Below are 19,077 nucleotides of genomic sequence, written 5' to 3'. Positions count from 1 at the left end.
AGTTAGTTCAAAAGAAATACATAAAAGGAGAGAAAGTTCAAAGAAATGTGCAATCTTGCAATTAGCTGTATACAAGGATACTCTCTCATTGTGTCTTCCGTATCTAATATCTGAGTGTCTGTTGTATGCCCTGTGTGTCTGACAAAACTCCTTTTCTAACTGCTTGAAAAAGCAGCAGAATACACATGACCATTGTGGCACACCATACACCGCCCTCAACGTACCAGTTCAAGCTGTAAACTTTCTAGTAGTTTCCTTCCCGCTGCTCAAACCTCATCGGCTATTGCAACAAGTACTTGTGAGTGTAGAATGGGCATCACGTGAGGTGACAATATTAGCAAGCAGACCAAATAAAGGTAAAAGGCGGCCAAATAGCAAAAAAGCCATCCACCATCTGGACTCCCTACGCTTCAGGATACATCAGTCGAATGTACATATTTACACTTAGGTGCAATTAGGATGGTGGTTAAAATGTTCAAACAAGACTTCGAGATTTGTTCGCAGAGCAAGTAGCACAGAGGGCGGGTGTGTGTCTCATTCTCTGACCCCTAGCCTCGTGACCCTTCGTCCCTCGCGGTAACGTTAAGCTGAACATAAGCCTGAATATTTGTGCAAGGCCGAAGAAGTGTAAACAAAGTCCCGCCTAGAGCCACAGAAAGCTAACACCGACAGCAGCCGCGAGTCCTTGAGTGTCAATCAGCGCTGCGGGCCCATGGGAGAGTCTGTTGCTCCCTGGGGCTGGGGTTGGGGCTGGGGGGGGGGGGTTGGTGGTTGACCCGGTGTGTGTTGGGGGGGGGGGGGTGGGGGGGTTAGCACTCAGCACCAGGGCTCCCTCTGGAAGCGCCCCCTGGCCAGGCTGTCGCTGCGCTGCCACGCGCTGTGGATGAGAGCCAGCGCCTCGCCACAGCGCTTCTGCACCGACGGCTCCGACACGGCCTTCCGCGGCAGACACACCTGCAAGGCACAGGGAGGAGAAGAACACAGAGAGCCTTGTAAGATCTTTCACTGTTCATGAACTTGAGGACTACAAGAGCGCATCCATTAACTGTAAATGTGAAAATGCTTGCCTTAGGCCACAGCAAGTTCTCTCTTGTTAAATCACTTATCTTAAAACACAGTATACAGGTATTCCTTATGTAACAGCATAATGAGATAACTACACATTTGGCATGAAATAAGGAGAAAAGGAAACAATGGCTGGGGGTTACAAGGGCCAGTTCTTAGTGGGAGTTAATGTGAAGTGAAGGGGACTGAGTATTTTTTTTACATTCTCACCTGGAAGATGTCTTTCCAGGCCACATCTAGTGCCTCTAGGAGGCGATCTCTCTCCTCACAGCCACTGAAGTACAGCACCCAGGGAGGGAGGAACTGGGCCCGCTCCACAGAAAACTCCTACAGACAGACAGACAGACAGACAGAAAGAAAGAAAGAAAGAAAGAAAAAAAAATTGTCAGAACAGGAACAGAAACATCAGAAACAGAAAATGCAACCATGTGCTTAAATTCCACATCCCGTTTAGAATGCGCTGGAGAGCGTGGAGAGTCTTACAATCACACAGTACTCCTTATCGTCCTCCAGACACACAGCGGTGATATCACACAGCTCGGCAGCGCCCAGCGAGCGGAAGAAACTCGTCTGACAGTCCTGGTGGCACGTCAGCAACTTCCTCTTTGTCACCACGAGGCAGCAAGGGATACAGGGCGAAGGCGTGACACCTTGTGGAATCACCTGAGACAAACAAAGATCAGGGACAGAACACAAAGCCGCCGATGTTAAGACGCAGTACTGCAAGTCCAGCCAGTAAACAGAAAGTCTGAGTCACAAGACATGAAGGGGGCTTTTGTGTGGAATGCTAATACTTGAGAGAGAGTGTAGGAGGACAGGCTGGGGACAGACTGTGAGGTCTGCAGCTGGGGGGGCGGGGGTTTGCATATAAAACACACATGCACAGTGACAAGAGTCTGCATGTGCAGCTGTCCCCTTAACTCCAGAGCTATGAGGAGCGATGAGATCATACATAACAATTTCAGGAATATTACACAGAGGCTTCACAGACCAAGCCCATCAGACCAGCCTAACGGGCTTAGAGTAAAGGCTACACCAATCTCCAGGCTGCTGACACCATTATGCAATTATCATGGTACATACAGGTAGCTAGCTTGATAGCTAGACAGACAGACATACAGATAGTTAGACACAGACAGACAGACAGACAGACAGGCAGACAGACAGATAGACAGATAGACAGATACTTTACTTATCCTGAAGGAAATGTATGTAATACAAACTAACTGCTGGCTGAGGAGTTAGTGGTACGTCAGAGGTACGGACCCCTTTTGAGACGGACTGGCACAGCAGCTGCATCCAGTCGGCCATGTCCTGCTCGTTGTCGGCGCTCAGCTCCAGAGGGGCGCGGTCCGTCAGGATCACCTGGAAGGCATGCGGACGCTCGGTGCTGTTGGAGCGCCGACAGCCCCCGCAGTGCTCCCCGCTGTCGGAAGGGCAACGAAAAGAAAATGAACAGGATGAGTCAGACAAGGCGCCAGCCGACTGAACGTGGCATGATATTACCAGGATAAACAATGACGTTGTTTATGGCACCTCCTGCATAATGGAGGAGGAAGTGATTATGCAGGGAAATGGGGGTGGCAGGTTGATGTATAGGGGGAAGTAAAACAGTAAATGAAATGTACACAGTCTCACCCCATGGTGATGGATAGGAGCGGGGTCACGTCGGTCCTCTCAGGGTACTGGTACAGGATGCCTTTACTACACAGAGAGCACATCATGATGATGAATGCCTTTAATATACAGGCAAAACAGAGACCACTAAGGAGGCCAGTATTCCAAACAGGCATTGACACCATATTAACCCTCAAAGGTGTACGGAATGTTGGGAATGTTCTAAAGAATATCTGGGTTCATTGAATTCAACATAAAATTTTAGAACCTTCAATTGTTGCGGAACGGAATCTTATGTTAGAATGTTCAAAAACTCACACCTTTAAGGGTTAAGGGCCACAGTGTGGTAAAAAGACAATGAATCCCTCCATGAAGTCTTTCCTGTAAGATGTCTTTACGTTATAATTTCATCTGCAGAGACGACAATAAAAACCCTTTAATGAGTACATCTGGCTTTTCATCAAAGCTCATTAGCTGCTGATAGCACTGGGCAAACCTCAAGCGTTTTATACAGCACGGTTCAAAAGACTTAGACCAACAACATCCAGTTAAAGCCATTTATCTGGCCAGAGTGATGTTTTGCTTGTTTGTGAAATAGTACAGCTGCCACACAATAAACACAAATCAATGTTAATTCTATTAAAAAAACTAACATAAAAACAGGACATACAGGACATTTTGGTGCCAGGGAGTATTTATGTATCCCTCAAAACACAAAACTGAATCTATTTGTTTTGGAAAATTGCTGTGAACTTTGTGTTAGCGTGTAATTCTGCAGTAAGTCCTGCTAAGCAGGACCGGGTGGGATTTGCTTCAGTTAACTTGTTTTAGCTGTGTTGTTTTTGAACTTCTCCCTGCCCAAATGATCCCACAGAGCTCCTACTGAGGTTGTGGTTCAGGCCAATCTAATACTGTAAGTGTTCCATCAGCAGATTTCCACTCCACAGCAGATCTTAATTGGGGTACGCAGTATGTTTTGGGCTGTTAGGCAAGATTACTTTTTCTTGGCAACCAATTGTATTCTGGAAGGTAGGACACAATCTCTGCATTATATTGACATTCATTTCAGTGGCTTTATCGGAATCTAACTCACAACCCCTCTTCACCCCCATCCCTTCCAATCCAATCAAACACACTGCTTTAATATAGGCTGCACTGTCGTCACTGGTTGTACATTGGATATCTTGTGATTCTGTATACCGCAATTTGTTCTACTTTACGGTCTTCCCATAATAATGAACTCCTTCCTGCAATCTGCCCATGAGACAGTTATGGCTCCTTGGTGCCAGGCATCTCTGCCAGATGCTGAGGAGGCACCCAACTGATTCTCTTCCTGCCGCCTCAGTGAGGGACTTTTTAATTCTCCCTCAGATGCCCACAATATTTTGGGTCTCTTCCGAGTGTGCCCAGATTTGTTTCTAATTTCTTAATGACATCTTGAGAACCACATTTTGGAACATACCAAGAGTTTGGTGGGCTATTGCTCACTGACTGGTATTGCTCATGCACAACCATTTCGATCTTAAACTCACATGGTTCAGCTGATTAATAGCTTATTGAGCTGAATCAGCCGTGCAGGGACAGAATGTTTGGAATGTCCAGAGAGCTTCCAGACAACATTTAACCACAAAACTCAGGCTCTTCTAGTCAACTCCACCAAGTCCTCCATTCTTATATTAACTTCCTCTACATCCACAACCACGAAAAACACAAGAAACTAAATAAGCTAAAGACCTTTGTGCTCCACAAGAGTGCCGACACAAAACTGACAGCAAAACTGTCACAGCTGTATGCAGCCCACCTGAGCACCAGGTAGCAACTCTTCCACTGCTCTTTTCCCAGGTAGGTGGTTCCAGCCCGGTAGAAGAGGGGCCCTTCCTTGGTGCTGCCCGACTCAACGCAGCCGGACGGCTGGGTGGCCACACCCATGTCCATGGGGTCCTCCCAGTGCACCAGGGAGTACAGACAGATGTTGACCTCAGAGACCTGTGGAAACAGCAGCACATGAGCACTTGGCAACTTACTGGTTGTCTACATTAAGCCCAATTATATCAGACAAATGAGAGTTGGTTGGTATTTGTTTATACACATGTATATTGCAAATATGTGTTCATATTTGCAAACATATTCACTGCAACTGATTGTTCAATATAAATAGCAAGGATGATTTTTGAGAAAACATAAACTATTTTCAGAGTGCTGTCTGTTGAGGGTCAAACACAGTGTCACCATGCACTGTTCACATAAGACATTTACAACAGACTGATTGCCGGGCTCGCTGCACACGCTATGTTGAAGGTGAGGAGTGTAGAGTACTGCAGCCCATGCGTACCTCACAGTGGGTTTCCTGACAGACAAACTTGGTGAGAGCCAGTTTCTCCATGGTGGCATCTGTGAGGATGGAGGGGTAGGGAGGCTCTCGACAGCCGTTTATCATGGACGACCTCAAAATGTTCAGAAACCAGCTGGGTATGTGTGAACAGGTATGTGACAAAGGGGGAGAAATAGAGGGAGCTTTGTTAGATATTAGACATTTTATTTACTATACTGTAATACAACAGTAATACTGTAATAAACAGATTGCCTTGCCAGTTCCACTTTTATTTCTTCATTTGAGAGATACTGACTGACATTCTAGCTAGCAAACTAAAGCCGCAGCAACATCTATTATCTGGTCTTTCTCACAACAGCCATGACACACTGTTCAAAATGAGTAAGATGCTGTCTTGAGTGAAAGCTATCTTGAAGGCTGCTCCAGTTATTCGATAAGACACATTAAAATCAGGCCTTGAGATAAGAAACAGGAAAGACATGCCGAAATGGAGATGATAGCACACTCACACAGTCAAGGATGAGTCTGCCGTATCCAGCAGAAACTGTCTTCTCCTGTTAGTGCACACTAGTGTAACGGTCTGCTGATCTAAGCCAACCTGGAGAGAAAGAAAACAAGCCACCCATGCATCAGCAAACATCTTTCCGCCATAGGCAAAAGTACAAATACTGCTGAGTAGTAGTTATCTCCCTTAAAACATTTCAAATTAATAATGCAGAAATTATCTGTCTATATTAAAATCCAAAACATACACAATATAACAACGATAAAACAAATATACACATTCAATAAAGCATAAAATCACAACTCACAGACACATAGTCCAGCTCATTGTATGACACAGCTTCTTCAACCATGTAAGGCTTCTCTGCAGCCCCTGAGCAAGTGGAGAGACAGGAAGAGAAAAAGAGACACAGAGATAAAGAAAGGGTGAGTGAGAGAAAGATAGAGAAAGAGTGAGAGAGAGAGAGAGAGAGAGAGAGAGAGAGAGAGAGAGAGAGAGAGAGAGAGAGAAAGAGGAGGGGATAGAAAGGACAAGGAGACAAAAGACACAGTGTCAGTTGCTTTCTCTGTGACTTGAGATGATTGAGATTGTGTGAACGATCACACCACATTCCTCAATAATATGTATGTATGTATGTATGTATGTATGTATACTCTTTTGATCCTGTGAGGGAAATTTGGTCTCTGTATTTATGTATTTATCCCAATCCGTGAATTAGTGAAACACACACAGCACACAGTGTACACACAGTGAGGTGAAGCACACACTAATCCCGGCGCAGTGAGCTTCCTGCATCAACAGCGGCGCTCGGGGAGCAGTGAGGGGTTAGGTGCCTTGCTCAAGGGCACTTCAGCCGTGCCTACTGGTCGGGGTTCGAACCGGCAACCCTCCGGTTACAGGTCCGAAGTGCTAACCAGTAGGCCACGGCTGCCGTACCGAGAGGGAACGCAATCAGAGAGCAATCCAGGTTGTGCGTGAGCAGCAGGCCTGCTGCGCCTGCGTCTGCGCCTGCGTCTGGAGTCTCACCTTTGCGCAGCAGATAGATGTAGCAGTCTGTCAGCAGCAGGTAGAGGGGCTGCAGGTCCCCCTCCATGTGCCCCGTGCTCATTCGCACCATCTGGAACACAATGAAGCATTGGAGGCTGACAATCAATACAGCACCACTGGGCCCTCAACACTGAGAATGCAAGGAATGAGGTCAACCGTATGGCCACATTGTCAGTGGAGCCCGCAGAGACAACAGCTCAACAAAGTCCTATGCTGCTGCACCTACAGCCATTCACATGGCCAAGTCTGTGTTTTTTTTATCATTTTTTTTGTAATAAATAATCAGTTCTGGAGGTTTGAATGGTAATCTAGATTTAAAATGTTAAAATGATTTTAAAAGTTGTTAATTGTTTGACATCAATATAGTGAAAGTTGTCCAGACCTTAAAGAGTTGCTCCTCGTTCTCTCTGAAGACGTGAATCATGAGCAGGAGCAGGTGATTGTTGTCCACACTGTTGAATTGTACAAAAAAAAAAGGTTCAATCATTGCACAAACTCCCCAAACGAGCTGGGCTTCATTCCAGCTTCCCCTCATCCATCACTGAGAGGCTGACAGGGCAGGGCATCTCACCTGAACTCTGCAGGATGGGAGTTCTCTGTGGGACTGGGCTGCTCCTCGCTCTCCCCGTCGGGAGATGCTCCGTTCTCCAGCACAGGGGCATCCACGGGGGCCTCCTCAGGGCCCTTCTCCTCCCCCTCCCCCTCTGCGTCCTCTATGGCGAGGCTGTGGGCGTGCTGTGGCTGCGGCGCTGGTTCTTCTGTCGCTGCCTCTCCCTCATCCGCATGGCCACCAGGAAGAGCCGGCGGCTGGCCATCCCCTGCAGGGTCATGGCGGCTACGACGTGCGGCAGCAGTGTCCGGACTGTGAGGGGTAAAGCAGTAGAAGTCGGCGGGGGCTGGTGGGGCCTGCAGGAACCCAGGGCTGGGGGCCAGAGGGCCAGACTGGCCAACAGGGTCAGGTGGCTCACCGCCCGAGTCGCCCCGAAAGGGCTGCGGCTGGGGAGGTGGTGCTGTTCGGGTGCCTCTCCTGCCGCCGCCTTCGACCGCATCTTCGTCCGCCCCTCTCTCGTCATCCTCCTCGTCTGCTCTTTCCCAGCTCTCTCGGTCCAGGGTGCCGTTCAGCCGGTCCATGACGTCACACAGCGGCTGGCCCACGCGGTCCATGGAGGTGTCCGTCATCTCGGGGAGTCTCAGCAGAGCCTCGGGATCCTCCTCGTCCCCGCCGTCCTCCTTACTCTTCCTCCGCGCAGCGTCTGGCGCTGGCCCGTCTGGGCCTTCGGAGGCGCTCCAACTGTCTACGGTGTGGGGGTCCGTCTCCTGCTCGCTCCTGGCCCCAAGTTCATGGCCCTCCTCAGCCTCCCCCAGCTCTGTAGTGGCCCCGCTCTGGACGCTGCTCACGGAGCCCGTCGAGTCCTTCCCACGTCGCTTCTTGGCTGGCTTCCTTCGTCTGGCCATTCTGAGGCGAGCAAAATAATAACACATCCATTCATTCAAACAGGGACACGCTGTCAAACTCAATCCATTAAAATGCATCTCACACGACAGACCAAACTGTCTCTCCTAATGCTGTGTCTACTGACTGTCTGAATTTACTACATAAACACTCATAAGGTATTTAACTAAATCTGTCACATGGGAGACAATGTAACCATGTCCCACCTTCCCAATTAGCGTTTTGGCTTGCCTGGAACAGAATGCAAATGAACGCATTTGGCTTTAACGGCAACACAGGGAAGACTTTACCGAATTCATAATCTAAACCTCATCTGGCTGATTGAAGAGAATGAGTGGGCAGATAGATGCAGATAGGCCACCCGTATGCAGCCCATGAAGAGAAACAAGGCCGCGTCTGAGCTGAGCTCACCGGATCACCTCCAGCTCGGTGCTGGTGCTCTCCGTGTCGTCTCCGGTGGTGGCCTCATGCCTGCTGTGCACCGGTGTCACGTCGGCCGAGGTGTTGGTGTTGGTGTCCGAGTCCTCGTTGAACGGGTTGTGCCGGAAGGTAGGGCTGTGCGAGAGCGAGGTGGTTCTGGACGGTGGTGCCCCAGTGGACCGAACCAGCCCGGAGTCGCTGACCACGGTTTGTGGGTCGGACACGCTGGAGTGCGGAGCGCTGACTGGGTCGGTCAAGTCTCCCTCTAGGTAAGCAGAGGTGGAGACATAGGCTCAAAACAGCAGGTGCCTCATACGAGAATCTCCGTTTCAAACACACAGACGCACAGTGATGCACATTTACCACAGATGAGCAGCACAGACAAACACATCAGGACAAAGCTGGCATGGAGACTGTCAAGACTGGATAGGCCTGATTTTAACCAGACTGCCATAGCTTCAGATCAGTCAGTGCTGTTACCAATAATCTGATTAAAACACCAATCCGATCATTCCGAATTCAGAATATTCCAGTTTACATGCTAAGCGAACTGGTAAAAATCTGATTCCATGATGACACATTCTCATCCAGGAATCATGATAAACTCCAATTAAAGTCAGAGTATTGATTATTTGACAGATGTAATCAGAATTGAAATTGGATTGTCTGGATAATGTTATTTCTCTCATTTCAGTGTGGTTTGTATTGTAGTACACACTTGAAGTAAAAAACTTGAGAACAAACTGCGTTACTCATTTCGTTATTACAGCTTGAATACTACACTTTACTATACTGTAGTACTTTAATTAAATTTGACACTGACACTGAAGCATATGAGTAGCTGCTTAAACTCAGGCCCAACACATGCAGAACCAGTGCCATAGGCGTGAAAAGGTTATAATATCGGCCAGTACAAACTCGGTTAGCTGAGCAGTGGCTGCACCAGGCATTGCAGGATGCTTTAGTAAAATGCTGATGCTGCTACCAGACACAAGAATGACCATAACTCACCAGTTCGTCTCTGATTCTCACTTCTAACTGGACAGTGCTGTTGTGCTGTTATTGAAATAATCACTAAAATAATATCACTCTGTCAGAAGACTAAGCTGTGTGATCTCTAGCCAGTTCCAGATCTCATGTACATTTGCAATGCAAATGCAATGACAGTAAAATGTAAATGTAATGACAACAAGGCACAATATACAACACCTACAGGACAACACATAGGCTATTTCAAACATAACTTTCACTTCCACCAACACACCCAACATACACACCCAAAGTGGGTGACATTCAAACACCCAGAGTTGGATAATTATCTACATTCAAATGCCCAGTTGATTTCTAGCCCAAACCTGACCAGCCTTCTTGTTGAGCAAACATGTATTTAGCATACCATAAAAAGCAACACAGAACAGAACAAGGTAGCATGCACATCTCAAGTCAACCACCATGAAGGTATGGCTATACGCACATGCATGAAGCTGTGTGGGTGTATGTATGTGTGTGGAGTTGGGTGTGTGTGTGGGAGTAGGTGAGGTGAGGTATGCAGTGGTGGAGGGTGAGGGGGTGTTATGGTGACGGGTGAAGGGGGAATAACCATGTCCCACCTTCCCAGTCTGCATTTGGCATTGACTGCAACACAGGGAAGATGTCACCGAAATCATAATCTAAAAAAAGGAGGGATAAGGATAAGACTCAACATTAGGCGGGGAAAAAGGTATGACAAGATGAAGACAGGAAGAAAAAAAAAGAAATAAAGAGAATGCAATGAACTGAAAATGATGACATAAGAAGCAATATGAAGGTGAAACAGCACTTAGGAAACTCTATGTCTATGTACTGGACTACGGTATGAACTATGCAATGAACTATGTAATGACCGAGCTATGCAGCTGTGAGAATCTGAGCTTGAGAATCTGAAGTTGCACGGACATCTAAACCTTTGCATGTGACACAGTTCCACAAAATAACAGTGGCTGCTTTCATTGCGTACAAGTGATGACTGACATGGAAAGAAAAAGCATTAACAGCTAAACCATTCTTCAGTCTAACTTCCACATTCCCAAATTGTGCCGAGTGAACGTGTGTGACCTGTATTTATGTGAAACACAGACTCACTGTAAATGAAATGCAGAGTGTAGATGCATTAGAGAATTGCTAACAAAGGAAGAGGAGCAGAAATAAGAGTGAAAGAGGGCATCAGGGCTCTTACCTTCACTGGACGGGGCGATGGCACTGTCGTCCCACTCCAGGTTGGTGGAGGTGAGGGAAGTGAAGGAGTGAAGGGACAAACTGTCCGAACTAGGTAACCTCTCCTCAAAGTCCAGAAGATTCTGTGGTTTATAGTACTCAGGCATGTAGGGGGCAACATCTAGGTAAGGGACATCCTGGATCCGGAAAAAGAAGACAATTAAAAATTGCTTTACAAGTCCTACAAATGTAATGACCGAGGCGTAATCAAGGAGTAATCCAGGAGGAAAACACATTTTACAACTAATGTACTCAAATGGTTTTCATTGCTTAATCATTTATCTGGTGATATTCATGTGTAATTCTTTTTGTGAGTAAGGCAACACATACCAGCTCTAGGTCAAACCGGATAAACTCCAGCCCAGACACCAATGTAACGAAAAGGGTGAGGTGGTCATGGCTGCAGACCAATGCATTTCTACAGAGAAGGACAACACAGTAAGATAGAGAAACAGACGGTAAAATGTTCAAAATATCAGATATTTCTTTATGTATTGTGCATTTATTTCTATCTCGTGTCAACGTTATCTATCAAAGGAGCCATACTGTCACCTCAAACTTTAAGGCAAAATAAGTTAAACTGCAGACAGAGCTAAAATAATCCTCCCAAATACCCATCAGGAATAACGGGTTCTTGAGCTTGTGATTACCACGCCCAAACCAACAGGTGACCTTTAGGTATGTGTCAACATGCAGCTTATATGACAGAACTCACTTGAAGTAATATTTCTGCAACAGTGCCTGGTTCTCTTGGAAAAGGCGGAGGTAGCTTTCTAATGAACTCTCGCTGAGGGCCAGGTACAGCCAGGCACGACCTATACAGCCAGCCAGACAACAATCCCATTTAGACGGGCTAGTCGCCATAGAACTGGAAATGTACCGTCAGGTCAGACCACAATAAATTCATGTACCATTTTTAAAGAAACACAAATCAGAAGAAATATATATAAGTATAAGAGCATAATTTTGTTTAAACTGGAAAAAATAAAATAAGTAATGAACAATCAAGGGGTTTCAGTCAGTCTGGATCACCTGGGAGGCTGATTTTTAAGTGTTTCTCTGTGGCATCGCACTCATACAAAAGCACCAAACAGTAACTGCTGGATCAATACACACTTGCTTTTTTGCTTTACACAGTGTAATGTCATAGGCACTGAGTAGTGCAATCAGCGGAAGAACACATTCAAGTGAAATGGGTAAGAGTTTGTGCTCACTGCGGCCAAGGTTCGTAGCTATGTGCTTAAGCTCGTCTATCTGCCGCACCGCTTCTCTGCGTGTGAAGTGCAGGACAAGGACCCAGTAACCTGAGGAGATGTCCTGAAGCCTTTCGCACAAACACAGGCACACACGCACACACACACACACACACACGCACACACACACACGCACACACACAACAGGACAGAGTGTAAGGATGGAACACAATGTGCATATACATTCAATACACATTATCCGCACAGTAAACTACAGTACACTGAAAATAAGCTGTTCATCTGCAGCCATTCCCCTAGGAACTGAAACCATAGTGTAACTCTGGGGCATCTACCCGGTAAAACAACGAGACATTGTCTACTGTATGTATCCATAGCCTAGAACTCAGGCCATGTTGCTCTCATGCCATGTTTACAGTAGCACAGGTGAACCCAGATGCTCTGTTTGAACTACCAGCAATCTTACCCATAAAGCAAGGCATGGTCCAGGTGTTCACAAAGGCGCTGTAAAACCCGGTCGTGGTTACGAATGGCTGGAGTTTCATCTTCGCAAGCAGCAAAGTAACTCTGCAGCTGGAAAAGCACAGCAAAGAGGGGAATTACACATGAGGTGAAACAGAAAGTAAAAGGCTATTGTAGTGCATGTGTCATTTCAGTGACTGAAATATTTAATGGATTAACAGAATAAATATGTATTTTCATGTCAAATGCAGGGCTATGCATTGAATGGGAGGGGGGGTTCAAAACAGGTTACAATGACTTATGAGAAAGGGTGTGATTAGAGCTGCACATTAGCAATAATAAGCATTTGACTCCACCATATTTTGTGAACCCACATAAATTCCAAGCACCTGACAGTCATGTGACCTCCAAACTTGGAACAGGAAACGTCAGGAATACATAAAGCAGAAGTAGGTCGCTATGTCAAAAAAGCGAGGGAAAAGACAATGGCATAGCAGCACTGACACCATGAGAAACCGTAGCATTGGATTTTAACTGACGTTATCATACAGACTTGAAATATACTTATTTTAACACGAGAATATAAATGACATAAGATTAGAACAAAATGTACGGTGCTGATTTCAGTTGACCATGTCGGGAGCTCATGCTGAAATACTAATGTGCCCTGTCGCCACAGAAAGCTATAAATCAACGTGCATTAATAATGACAAATGCTGACCACAATAATGTACCGATTGTTTCAAGCCATACTTTTCAAGACAAAGGAGTCACTGATTGCGGTAAACAGAAATATAGCTACGTTCGGTAGCATTATGCATTGTGGAGAAGGCAGTGTTTACAACAGTCCCTGTGCCGCATCCAAACAAGAATGCTTTAGAAGTTGGACCGGGATTTGTTTTTAACAGACAAATTACGTAATTGATAAGATGTTATGGCTTCGCACAGGTACAGATGCCGTGATGTAATTGCGTATTCTCCAAAACATCAACAGAACCTCGGGAATGGCTAGCTCGCCTCGGAGGGTTGAGGTGTTGTTTCCAAACCCGAAAGAGCAAGGCCCACTTTTAACTGATATTTTCCTCTCCACAAACCACCGTTTATCTACAAACACTCATATATCTGCTTTATAGGATACAGCTTACCTTCTTTACCGACAGAGATATATTTTCCAGTATTCGGTCTTTGACTTTGAGCTGATCCATGACTTGGTCTCCTTGGCCGCCAGCGGATGTCAGCTGATACCCAATGGATAGTGCGTCTGCCACTACTCGTTGCTTTCTCTGACTACAATGAACTATATCGAACAAATCTGCCCACGGTTACCATTCATTAAGGGTTTTTGTCATATCTACAAAACTGGATTAACTTCTGTATTTTCCCCCAAGTTCATATACGCTATCCAACTGTACCATCTTAACCCTGCAGTATGGCAGCCGCAAAAGCATAATGGACGAAGTAACAACTTTAAATTCAGTCAGTGTCAACCTTACACATCAGCTGAAGTGCTTCATTATTGAATCTACATTGGAATTTGCTCCCCATTCCGCTTACGTTAGGGGTCAGTCCAGCTGTCCACTTTTGTTGCAAGCACAGGCAACCTCGCAGTTAAAAGCACAGGCAACCTCGCAGTTAAAATTAGCATATGGTTTGCAAGTGAATGACAACCAAAACGAACTTCATGGACGAACGTCATGAACAAATATAACTAGTTTGCTTACCAGTTGGCAGTAGTTATAGAGCTTAGCCAGAGTCCCGTCTGTAATAGTTCACGTTAAAGACATTGACTAGATAAGCTGACTAGCTGTCTGTCAGGTATGAGTTAACTGCATTTGGCAAACGCAAAGACGGTACAAAACATTAGCTGTCAATGTTTGTACCCAAGTTTTAAAACGTTTCAATTTGTTCAGTTCAGTTTGCTGGCGTTAAAACCCAGAACGTTAAAGCCATCTAACATGAATAGCCAATGCTAACTTTTCAGCCGGTCATTAGCCTGTGTTAACAAGCTGATCATGCTGAAACAAACTGTTTTCTGTAGTGTACCGGTAAATTCTGAATATCCTAATTTCCCAACGAAACGTTATTTATTTGCCTCGACGTAGCCATACTGCAAGGCCGTGTCTGTCTTCACTTGGACACCCATGTTGCTAGCAATCCAGTCAAGCCTTTGCATAGATAGACAGTAAAAGAGCCTTTGCCACTCGGTTGTCAACAATCTCGTGACTGTATTACCGGACATGACATCATCTAATGTGAACACAGACAACATATGCATCAGATAGGGTGGAATGTCATTTTTTACTGCAGTTTTGGGATTCAAACATCTTCTTTTATACAAACATTGAACATTTTCTTCCAGCAATTTCAAGGCAGGAACCAAGTAATCAGTGCATTTCTTATTGAATCAGTATCTTCGTCTACAAAGAAGTCTGAATTTTTAAAACAAAAACACATACCGTACTTTCAATTCACTGACACTGATAGAAACTCAGCCTATTTTTCCATTTTAAGTATGTAGAGATCCTCCATTGTGAAAAAAAACATTATATACACGGTGAAGAAGCAACAATTTAGGTCCTTACTGTCTGTAAAAAACAGTGGTGGTATAGCACACTCTATGAATCCAAACCAAACTCATACACAGCTCCTTTCATCAGATTTCTCCCAGGTACACAACAGCCTGGACGTTGTACATGACACTCAAACCCCCCACCCTTTACCCCTTCGGTCTTGTCACAAACATGGCTTTGACCCCAATACTCCAGTGCTTGACCTCTTTAATCTGACTTCTCTTTCTCTTTCATATGTAGGAACACAACACTGAAGAGGAAGAGTCCGCCCATCATAGAGAAGACACTAGCATAGTAAGGGTAAGCAGAGGGGATGAAACGCTCATACTGAGTGTGCTGCAGTGGACGAACAGACACCTGAAAGACAAAAGACGCATCGTTCAAAGATCACACTGAGACTTGTGCTTCTATATCAGGACCACATTCTCCCATTCACATGTAATCATTTTTTTACACACTTTTGAGTTGCACACATTGTCCCATTCACACTTTTGTCACACCCACAACGCACAAGTTCAGAATCAAGGCGGCCTTATGAAAAAGGCGTGATTTTTTTTTAAAACAGATTCAGACTAAGCAACAACAAGAATATGGCCCCAATCGAACTCAAACTCAATTCCCTGCACAGTGAAGTACTCACCTGTGTTGAGGAGTACATGTGTGTGTACCCCAGCCTGTTGTAATCAACCTTGAACTGAAATACACCATACACATCTGGTAACTTGAACTGGACGCTGTATTTTCCACCTGCAAAAAACGCAAGGGTTTAAAAGTGAGACTATTACATTCAAGTTGGCAAGAAAGAAAATGAATAGGAGGTCTACAAAATAGCATAGTGTTTAAGGTCAACAACTGGGGCTATACCATTTTTCTTGAGGTAGGTCCTGACGAAGGGGTCAATCCTGACAAACTCCAGCTGAATGTCATCTCCATCGAAGGGCACCCAGCGGCCCTCCGACAGCATCTCAATCACAATGCTGTACTCCTGTTAGGAATATGATCATGTTGGCGCTACACGTAGCAGATACTCCAGAAAAATATGGCGTTACTTCACCATCCCCTTGCAGATTCAGCTAAAGCTTAAAACCAACATCACTGAGCTGTTTTTGCAGACACTCACCACCAGGTCTGTGATGGTGTAGGCAGCTGGTGGGGTGCTCTCTCCAACAGGATGATGGGTAACAGCTCCCACCCTGAGCACGCCAGCCTCCTTGAACACCCAGCTGGACAGAGCCTCGGCCAGCTCCATGTTGCCATTCTGGTCATGTCTGTGAACAGTTGAGCATTAGGAGGTTGCGTGACATTCAGACAACTTTTTTCCATATATAACATAGAAGTGTAATCCTTACACTAAAAAAAAAGGTTTTCAGGTTTTGTTCCCCAAAATCATGCCTTTTTAAAAGGTAAACATGTGTTCCTACTAACCTCCTACAGCCATAATGCAAAAGATGTGGAAATATGATATTTATTTTGATATTATACATTGGAACCACAATGAGGGTTCTCTGCTCCACTTGAGAGGAAGAGAGAGATAATGGTGTGATGAGTGGTGAGGAATTGAGAGGTGGTGGTGTACCGCTGGGATCCAGGTGTAGCCTTCTGCACAGCGGAGCTGAAGAACGCATCGCTGAAGAAGTCCAAAGAGCCGCTGAAGACCACGCGGGCGTTGTTCCTTGCCTGGAGGCCTGCAATCAGGAGTGTATTCTTGCCCACAGCGTGAGGGTACTGGCATTGGGGAACAGAGAAAGCATTAAGACAGATGTTTCAAAGAAAAACAATTTTGGATCATATTTTTGAAAAAACATGGAAGAATGTGAGGTTTGAAAAAAAGTATTACCTGTTTGATGGGCTGATCAGGGAAGAAGGAGTAGGAGGTGGAGGATCCGGTGAGAATATCCAGCACCAGAGGGTTATCAGGGTCGGCCACCATGCTAAAGAAAACAAAACAAGGCACCGCTATGATGGCTTCACTGAACAAACCATGGAACTCCAAACAAAACAAGGCACCACCAGTATGATGGCTACATCAATCAGCATAATATTTTTTAAATGTAAATGCATTCATCATATTATTAGATGGTAATATTTATGAGTAAAGAGATAAGTTGTAGGCCAAATATATTTCATAAAAGACAAGACATTCAAATGTGTACTTCAACCCAAGAAATAGAAACAAATTGTTTCTGTTGGTAAGTTTTTTGTGGGGTAGTCTACAAGGGTCCCTGTCTAAAAATTCAATTAACATTTACAAAAGATTTACAGATGGTCTGACCATTTTATTTGAACAAAACTGAACTTACCCAACACCCTTGAAAAGGATAGGTTTCTCAGTGGGCTTGCCAACAATAGTTGGTGCTTTGAGCAGGTTCTCTGGGTCAGCCACAATCAAAGAGTGCTGGGAAATAAAAACACGTCAACAAATAAGATTAAATGCTCTAATACGCACTTGCTATGAATAGCATGTTTGGCGAACCCAAACAAACGTGACTTTTAGGAAGCATTTGACATTCTTACATTGTGACCTCAAAGTTCGTTAGGGAATAAAAGCGATTATGTGGGACAGTAGAAAATGTAAGGCTTACATCACCAGGGTCTGACACATCATAATTATGATGATCAATGACAGCAGTCTTTTCTTCATCAAACTCAATGCCACATTCGCTGCCAAGTTCTCTCAAGGGGTCACCTGAACAGCAACAAGGAAATGCAATGTTTTACAGCTCTGCTCTCCACCTCATAACCTGTCTGGTAATACATCAAACAAACCAGGGATCAAATCGAAGGCTCTCTCCACTTCCTTACCAATGTCAGAGCTTGCAGCAATAAGGACATTTCCTCCACCATCAATGAAGGCTGTGATGGTCTCTACGTTGATATTTCCGCCAAAGTCTGAAAAACAGACGCCATCTATTAAATGCTTCTGAAAAAAACTAAAATGTTACTACTGCCAGCCTGGAATGTAGGTCGCCTCTTCGGTAAAATCAACACTCACCTTCCACCGATGGGGAGAAAATGACGAGATGGTCATACAGAAATTGGCCATATTTAATGAGAGACAGGCTGGGATCGTCGGCAGTTTTGAATGTTAGGTCGAATCCACGGTCTGCAAATCAACAGACAACAGCTGGGTTAGGAAGGAAGCCATCTAAATAAATATGTGTATGAGCACTGGCCCAACGTTGTGTACATCCTGAAGGTGCACTTATTTGGTAGTCGAAAGCAAGTATACTTAGCGTGATACCTTTAATGAAATGTAGTCTAACGTTACATAAACGTAAGAGTGCAACAGGATAGCTAAACTATTACACTGTCTAATGAACGGCCGATGAACCCTCAAACACCGATACTCACCGGCTAGACTGCGGAAGAATATTGAATGAGTGTCTTTGATGTTCGGGTTGTCCAACAGCACGAGCGTCTTTCCGTCTCCAATGGCTACTTGCAACAAGCAAGCTAAAGACGCCACAAATAGGACATTACTTACTATTCCTGTTTGTGAAGACTGTGCCATGTTAACACTACGTCTTTTGCAGTTGTAAGCTGAGGAGCGGCCACATTCGGCTACAGACTGTTCTTCCACCGCCATTTTCCCGTTTAGACAACGTCAGCCTAAGAAACGGGGTAACCTTTGGCACATCCAGATTCAACCAATCATAAGCGTTCACGCACAACCCGGAACATGCCATAATGCCAGAGAGGGTTATAGTTAAAGCGGAGCTTTGATAATGCAGTATATTCATTCATTCCATTCATTCATGTAGGGCTAGACCATAGATATACTGACAGACAGTATATTGTGCTAGACTACAATACTGTTTTGGAAGGGCGTGCACTTAATCACTGAACCTGTTTTATATATATTTTTATATATATATATATATATATATATATATATTAAAAACAGGTTCATATATATATATATATAAACAAAACTGAATTGTACATATATATACTCTATCTTTATTAAATTATTACTGACCAATCCTTACTATTCTTCACTATAGAGCCTCTAGTGCTACAATAGGAGAACTGCATTTCTGAAAAACTCATGTCAAAGTTTGTTCAATTTATGGCAAGCTGACTCTTTCTTTTGTTTTCAACAGAGCTTTAGTCAGTCACTCATAAGTCTTTACTTTTTAAAC

The 19,077-nt window shown here is 44.8% G+C and overlaps 2 protein-coding genes across 5 annotated transcripts; both read right to left on the bottom strand.

The window, feature by feature from the left end:
- Positions 1-778: 778 nt before the first annotated feature.
- On the bottom strand, positions 779-14,535 carry plekhm2 (pleckstrin homology domain containing, family M (with RUN domain) member 2). 4 transcript variants are annotated; one of them, XM_076276628.1, is made up of 20 exons: positions 13,511-14,534; positions 12,370-12,476; positions 11,907-12,016; positions 11,408-11,507; positions 11,023-11,110; positions 10,655-10,829; positions 10,050-10,109; positions 8,431-8,704; positions 7,138-8,022; positions 6,949-7,018; positions 6,546-6,636; positions 5,827-5,891; positions 5,524-5,612; positions 5,015-5,147; positions 4,484-4,668; positions 2,704-2,769; positions 2,293-2,491; positions 1,549-1,728; positions 1,276-1,392; positions 780-954 (listed from the first exon to the last, which is right to left on the bottom strand). In XM_076276628.1, exons 1-20 carry the CDS (start codon positions 13,568-13,570, stop codon positions 817-819), a joined length of 3,192 nt encoding a protein of 1,063 aa, XP_076132743.1. In that variant the 5' UTR covers positions 13,571-14,534; the 3' UTR covers positions 780-816. The 4 variants fall into 4 exon arrangements, with proteins under 4 accessions (XP_076132747.1, XP_076132743.1, XP_076132744.1 ...); XM_076276629.1 differs by having other exon boundaries at positions 2,332-2,491; XM_076276632.1 differs by lacking the exon at positions 10,050-10,109 and having other exon boundaries at positions 779-954; positions 2,332-2,491; positions 13,511-14,535.
- A 109-nt stretch (positions 14,536-14,644) lies between these two features.
- Positions 14,645-18,549, bottom strand: ddost (dolichyl-diphosphooligosaccharide--protein glycosyltransferase subunit (non-catalytic)). Its single transcript, XM_076276634.1, has 11 exons — positions 18,287-18,549; positions 17,928-18,038; positions 17,738-17,824; positions 17,518-17,621; positions 17,236-17,330; positions 16,773-16,866; positions 16,512-16,660; positions 16,056-16,203; positions 15,800-15,920; positions 15,576-15,682; positions 14,645-15,292 (listed from the first exon to the last, which is right to left on the bottom strand). Exons 1-11 carry the CDS (start codon positions 18,519-18,521, stop codon positions 15,143-15,145), a joined length of 1,401 nt encoding a protein of 466 aa, XP_076132749.1. The 5' UTR covers positions 18,522-18,549; the 3' UTR covers positions 14,645-15,142.
- Between the last annotated feature and the right edge of the window lie 528 nt (positions 18,550-19,077).

Source organism: Alosa pseudoharengus, unplaced genomic scaffold (assembly GCF_046254945.1).
Source record: "Alosa pseudoharengus isolate Yale_2024_CS ecotype anadromous, Long Island Sound unplaced genomic scaffold, YU_APseudo_1.1 YU_APseudo_1.1_scf_9, whole genome shotgun sequence".
Classification (NCBI taxonomy): domain Eukaryota; kingdom Metazoa; phylum Chordata; class Actinopteri; order Clupeiformes; family Clupeidae; genus Alosa; species Alosa pseudoharengus.
The sequence above is the reverse complement of the archived record's forward strand: the minus strand, read 5'-3'. Positions and strand labels throughout refer to the sequence as shown.